The sequence below is a fragment of the Trypanosoma theileri genome (genome assembly GCF_002087225.1).
Source record: "Trypanosoma theileri isolate Edinburgh chromosome Unknown TM35_Tth_8_V1, whole genome shotgun sequence".
Classification (NCBI taxonomy): Eukaryota; Euglenozoa; class Kinetoplastea; order Trypanosomatida; family Trypanosomatidae; genus Trypanosoma; species Trypanosoma theileri.
In genome coordinates, this window is record NW_021639850.1 from 409,812 (window position 1) to 416,339 (window position 6,528).

The 6,528-nt window shown below is 35.2% G+C and overlaps 2 protein-coding genes across 2 annotated transcripts; both read right to left on the minus strand.

Annotated features, from left to right (window-relative positions):
• Positions 1-2,197: 2,197 nt before the first annotated feature.
• Positions 2,198-3,178, minus strand: TM35_000082660 (uncharacterized protein; the record flags this gene model as incomplete). The annotated part of the gene is made up of 1 exon (XM_029024131.1): positions 2,198-3,178. The coding sequence occupies one exon, from the start codon at positions 3,176-3,178 to the stop codon at positions 2,198-2,200; it is 981 nt and encodes a 326-aa protein (XP_028884534.1).
• A 428-nt stretch (positions 3,179-3,606) lies between these two features.
• Positions 3,607-5,652, minus strand: TM35_000082670 (adenosine deaminase-like protein; the record flags this gene model as incomplete). Its single annotated transcript, XM_029024132.1, has 1 exon — positions 3,607-5,652. One exon carries the CDS (start codon positions 5,650-5,652, stop codon positions 3,607-3,609), a length of 2,046 nt encoding a protein of 681 aa, XP_028884535.1.
• Positions 5,653-6,528: the final 876 nt, after the last annotated feature.

A 6,528-nucleotide genomic window follows, 5' to 3' on the forward strand; every position in this document is an offset into this window, starting at 1 on the left:
TTAAAAAAAAAAAAAAAAGAGGAAAAAAAAAGGAAGAAAGCGACTCTATGAGGCACATAAATAAACAAGAAGAAGAGCAACAATAATAATAGAAATTTCATTATTTATTTTTCCCATCAGTGCCACTATCAATATCACTATAACTATCACTATTACTATCACTACGGCTGATATCCGTGGCTTATATTTGATGACATGAGACGTGCAGAGCGTTTAAATAATTAAAAAGAAAAAAAAAAAAAAATGCAGCTGTAAACAAAATGAGATTTAAACTCTGTAAATAAATGAAAGGCAAATAAAAAAAAACTGCGTTTCCGTATTTGTTTTTTTTTTCTTCTTTTTCTTTTTCTTGTTATCCCTCTCTCTATCTCCCCTTGTTACAATCATTCTTTTCTAATTGGTAATGCCTTTTTCACAATAACACTGATTTCACTCGCTTATTTATTCTTTTTAATTATTATTATTATTATTATTATTATTTGCCAAGAAGACAATAACTGTCTCTTCTTTTATACACACATCCCCCTCCCTTATTTACATCTCTCCTTCTCCTTCTTCTTCTTCTATTGTTATTATTAGTTATCATCATCGCAATAATAATAAATAATAATGATAAAGAAGAGAAAGAGAAGTACACATATTTAAAAAGAATAAAAAATAAATATATATATATATCACGCCACAAAAAGAGGAATGAGGCGTTAACACGTGGAATGAATGAAAGTAGAAAACAAAAAAAAGAAGGAAAAAAAAAAAAATCGAAGAAACAAAACAAGGGAAAAGTGAAAAGGAATAATCCGATGGGGGGGAGGGTGAATAGAGAGAGGAATAAATAACAAAACAAATAAGTCAACGAGTTTGGAAAAAATATAAATAAAATATTAAATGAAAACAGATCGAAAAGAACATTATCACGTAATAAAAACAGGAAGAGGGGGAAAAAAAAATGTGGGAAAGAAAAAACAACAACAACAACAAATACACTTGCAGAAAAGACACATTATACATACATTAACATATATACACTCAGTAACCCTATTATCAATTTTCCTCCTAATGTATATATATATATATATATATTTATATAATGTATATGTATGTAGATGTACTTTTTGCGAGGAAAGTACGGGGAGGGGGAGGATAAAAGAAAAGAATAATAAAAAAAAAAAAAACGTGACGTACCTCACAGGTCTTACACTGTCTGAACACATGGGAGACAAAAGAAAAACCAAAAAAAAATAATAAATGACCAAGTGAATCACCCTAATGTAAACGAACTGCATCAACAGAAACACATAAATAAATAAATAAACCAACAGGAAGAAAAAAAAAAAAACTCATTCAATTCTCTCTCGGTGATCATGGTCCTGAAGAGGGAAATAAATGACGAAGTTAGTGTATGGGAAAACCAAACCAAACAAAAACGAAATTTAAGGAGGAAAAGACAGAGAAATAAATAAAATAAAATAAATAAATAGATAGATAGATAGACAGAGAGATACAGTGAAATAGAAAAGAAAGACAACAGAAGAAAGAAAAAGAAACAAAATAAAAATAAAAAAAAAGACTGAGAGAAAAGGAGAAGGAGAAGTACTTTGGTGGGATACTGTACCATAAAATAACCCCACACCTATACAGCCCTTCCTTTCTTTCTTTTTTTTCCTTTTTTGTTTTCCTTTCATCGTGTTTACTTTTTTTTTTTCCTTTTCCTCCTCTCTGTCTTCTCCATTCTTCTCATACTTTCCTATTCCTACATTTTCCATCTACACACAGATATGAAGGAATAGTAAAAAAAAAAAAATAAAATAAAAAGGGTGGATTGAAGGGGAAAAAATAAGGAAAGGGGGAAAAAAAAAAACGATAATCGTACGGATCTGTGGTTTCTACAGTTTATTAATACCATTTTTCGGGTGGGAATAAAAAATATGTTTCATCGTCATCATTAAACAAAATAATAATAATTATTATTACTACCATTATCATCATAGATACCATGGTAACACTACTGATAGAAACAAAAAAAAAAAAAAGAGCACGTACAAGAGAGGCGATAGAAGGTATCAATAAGAAGAATTTTCTGATTATATATATATATATACTATATTGATCTGTGTTGATCTCTCTATTCTCTTGCTCCTCCCTTTCTTTTCCGTTTTCTTTTCATTTATTTATTTATTTATTCTTCCGATTCCTCTCCTCATCTTGGGACGGTTGGAGTCACCCAAGCAATGTTTGGATGCACACTTGTGGGCGACAGTGAGTCCTGGTACGGTACCCGTGCCCCTTCACAAACGGCAGTGGAATACAATAGTGATGATGATGATAATGATAATGGTGGTGGTGGTGGTGGTGGCATTGTAGAGATCCACACAACTGCTCCCGTGTTCCCCGCAGGCGGCAACGGCACGGCTGCGAAAGTTAATGCTGTTGATTGGAATTTATCACCAGCAACAACTGCCGCTGTCGTTCCAGTACTCATAGGAGGACTCATTGGGTTCGCAGTAGTGGTAAACATCATTGATGTGAGTGGTATATTGGGGTCCATGTATGGAAAAGGAATAAAAGGCGGATCTTCTCGCTGCGGTGAACGCTGTGTATGCCGGCTGTTTCTTCGCACTTTGCAAGGAGTATCGGGATGACATCCCCACAAAATATTCCCAGCGGGATCCACAAGCCGAATCATATTCTGCACTGTACGCTTCTTTTGATGTCTTACACATATCACAACATCCAAAGGAGACATTCCAACATTTCCACTCCACGCAGGAGGCAATGGCATTTTTGCTGTACAACCCATAGGAGAACAGTCCAAGGCCGAATTGCCCACAGCAGAGTTATTATTATTATTATTATTATTATTATTATTATTATTATTATTATTATTATTGATATTAATATGTTTGACTCCACTCTTGTTGTGTTCCAAAGCCTTCATCGCCCCAGCATAGTTGCCAGCTGTTGCGTTAACGAGGACTGGACTGCTCGGGTGTGTTGTGGAGGGAAAGGGTGAGTGGGAGGTGGTGTCGGAAAAGGCACTCACCGTCAGCCCAAAGAGCAGCGGGGATGAACTCTCCTCATGCCGTGCTGGTTTGGATATCCAAGTGTTGTTTGTTAGTGATGCCTTCATGTTCGTATGCAGTGGACTGGAAGGCGCAGATGCATCTCTTGAGAAGATCATGAAAGAAAGAAAAAAAAGTTAAAGGCCTATATACCTTTAATTTCACTCTTTTCTATAATGTGTGAACCTTACTGATTTTCTTCTTCACTATTCAATCTTTCGTTGTTGTTCTTTTCCTTTTGGCCGTATGTATTTGGGAAAGTTACTCAGCTTTTTTTCTTGCTTTTCTTTTTTCCTTCTGTGATAGAAGAAACCAAACAATAAATAAAAAAAAAAAAAGAAACGCAGATAGAAAAGAAGAATAATAATAATAATAATAATAATAATAATAATAATAATAAAGGAGTCCACAACAAGAACAAGAAAAGAGAGAACAAAAAAAAAAATAAAATAATTAGGAATTCCATTGTAAATCGTATTATATTATCCCATCATATACACACAGAGAACTCATTTCCATATTTGTTTTCATGCATCTGTGCAAGACATTACACATTCACCCCCCTTTGCTCACAAGAAGACATTGATATTCCCTTTTCCACCCACAGCAGAGGAAAGGGACACATCCCACCTTCACTCTGCCCTGCAATTATCACATCTCCTCTATTATTATTATAATTATTATTACCACTATTGCTGTTGTTATTGTTATTCTTCTCAGACTGCTGCAACCAGTAGTGGACAGAACCTCCAGCCACAATCACATCATCTTTTTCTGACTTCCCAACAGGAAGAAGCTTTACAGGTTCAACGAATGAGTAGTCAACACCATTCTCAACATCCCTGCCGCTCAGAATAGCATGTAAGGTGGGAGTCTTCTGTAAAAAGATTCTCTTTTGTTCTTCTTCTTGTTGTTGTTGCTGCTGATGCTGCTGCGCAAGATATTGTAGGATTCTTTCTTGTCGCTGAGCCATCCATACCCGTGAGAGCGGAAATCGACCAGCCACCATCTCTACATCAGTGTACGAGTCATTCTTTTCTTCCTTTTCTTTTTTAAAAGGAAATGGTTGTAATTTCACCAACTGTTGAACAGTTCGTTCCATACATTGACGTGTAATTCCACGAGGTAATCCGGCCTTTGTATTGAACACAGCGATATTACTATCCATCCAGGCAAAGGAATGATGACTTTCATCACCTCTACGTGTGTAGTCATAATCATCACCCTTCTCATTCCTACACCTTTTTACACCAAGTAATGGAATAATATCATTATCTTTTCTTCCCAAATTAAATGAAACCCATGCACTTCTAGACCAACAACAATCAACTTTTTCTCTTTTACTCTTCTCATCACTGTTACCATGATCTCCATTTCCTTCTTCGTCTTCTTTTTCTTCTTTTGTCAAAGAAAGGTTATTTCTGTTAAGAAGTGAATTTAAAGAAGATGGTGTGAAACCACAAATATGAACATGTGGAACTGTCTGTATATCATTAAACACAACACGACTTGTATCATCAGAGACATCATTTCCTTTATTAGGAGATGTTTCTTCTTTAAAGAAGTAATGTCTACGGTCATTCAATGCTCTCTCTGCCTCCTTTAGTGAAAAAGAGTTCTCCATTTTGTCAACACCATCTAAAGTCTGTGGAAGCCATATACTTTCAAATCGCATACGTTCCGGGAACAGCCGTGTTCGTCGCCTTCCTTGAATACCCAAACAATGCCATCGCAGCAGTTTATCTGAACACGACATGGAAAGGTTTTGTCGTCCCTTTCCAGGCTTCACACGAGCCACTAAAATTAATCCATCGGCAGGATGACTACGGTGTGCCGCCATAGTATGACCATGGCACACAATCACATTATCAGTATTCACAACACCAACAGTAGAAGTGTCCAAAGGTAGAAAAGACTTCTCTGTAGACTCGGCGACTGTATTATTTCTTACAGAATCATTTACAAATAGTGAACGTCCTGTTGGTGTTTGAAGTAACACACGTCCTCCGCCATGTCGAATAGACATCGCTCCACAAGGAGATTCCGTGCAGACAAGATGCACCTTTACACCATCCCGTAAACGAAAGCAACACCAAGGGAATGTATCATTGTGATTATTATTATTATTATTATTATTATTATTATTATTATTAGTTTCACTTCGTGTTACATGTACAAAAGAACATTGTTCCACAAAAGGGTGTTGATGAGTTTTATCCTTAGCAAGATACTCAGCCGCATCCAACAAAAAAGCGATAAAACCCCGACGAGCCATTACTTCTGCATGACCATCGCGAAGTAAAAGATCAGCTTCAAATAATCGTTTGGGAGGTTCATAACCCACACATCGAGTTCCACTACCCAACGAAACACAAATAAATCTTTTCCTCTCATCCCCACTATTATTACTGCTGCTATTGCAGAGAGATGTAAATTCCAATACAATACCGGCAACAACGGATCCTCCACAACTCAATCCCGTCAAGACATTTTGACACCATCCATCCCTGGCACGCTGACGGAGTAATGCCAAAGCGAATGCCTCAAGCAACGTACTGGCGACAAGTGAATCTTCACCTGACCCATAATACATCAATCTGCTACTCCATTAAAAGGGAATTAAACAAAAGAGAAAAAAGAATAACAAAAAGAAAAATAATAATAATAATAATAATAATCATAATCATTTAGTAATACCAATAGTAATAGTACGAAAACGAAACAATAATAGAGTGAATACCTTATCAAGCACACGGTAAAAATGATTTTTTTTTTTACACAACTTCTTATCCACAGTGATTTTTCTTTTTCTTTTTTTTATTAATCCCCTTATACCTATCATCATCATCCCTAAACAGTCATATAAGCGATACAGAAATTCTTCAGAAGAGGCAAATGACATTTCGTTGTTCTTGTGATCTTGACAAAAACTAAACACTTCGATTGACATGCCTTTATCGTTCTCTCACCCACAGAGTCGCAAAACGAACAAAAAAAAAAAATAAAATAAAAAGTGAACTTCCTTATTCATATTCTTCATGCGGTTCATTTTTCTTTCACTTTTTTTTCTTTTCTTTGCCTCAGTGTAATAAGGAAGGAAAAAGAAATAAAAGAAATTCTTTATCCATCAGAATTTCAAAGAAAAAAAAAACCCAAATCGCCAATTTTCAAATCCAGCATCTTATAGAAATCAATCCACTCATAGGATAATAATAAAGAAAAAAAAAACAGGGTACTTTTTCTTTTTTCCTTGAGCTTCTAAAAATAAAATATCGTCTCAATGTATTTTTCTTTTTCCTTTTTTTTTTTTATTTAGTTTGCTTTTCTTTTTTTTTTTCTCAATGTTTCCTTGCTTTTTTGTTCTTGGTCCATCCCCTTCATTTTGTTTTCCCCTCCCCCCTTATCTCAAAGGGTGTTTTTTTTTTTTTTTTTTTTTGTTGTTGTTGCTTCTGGAATTTATGAAGAGGTA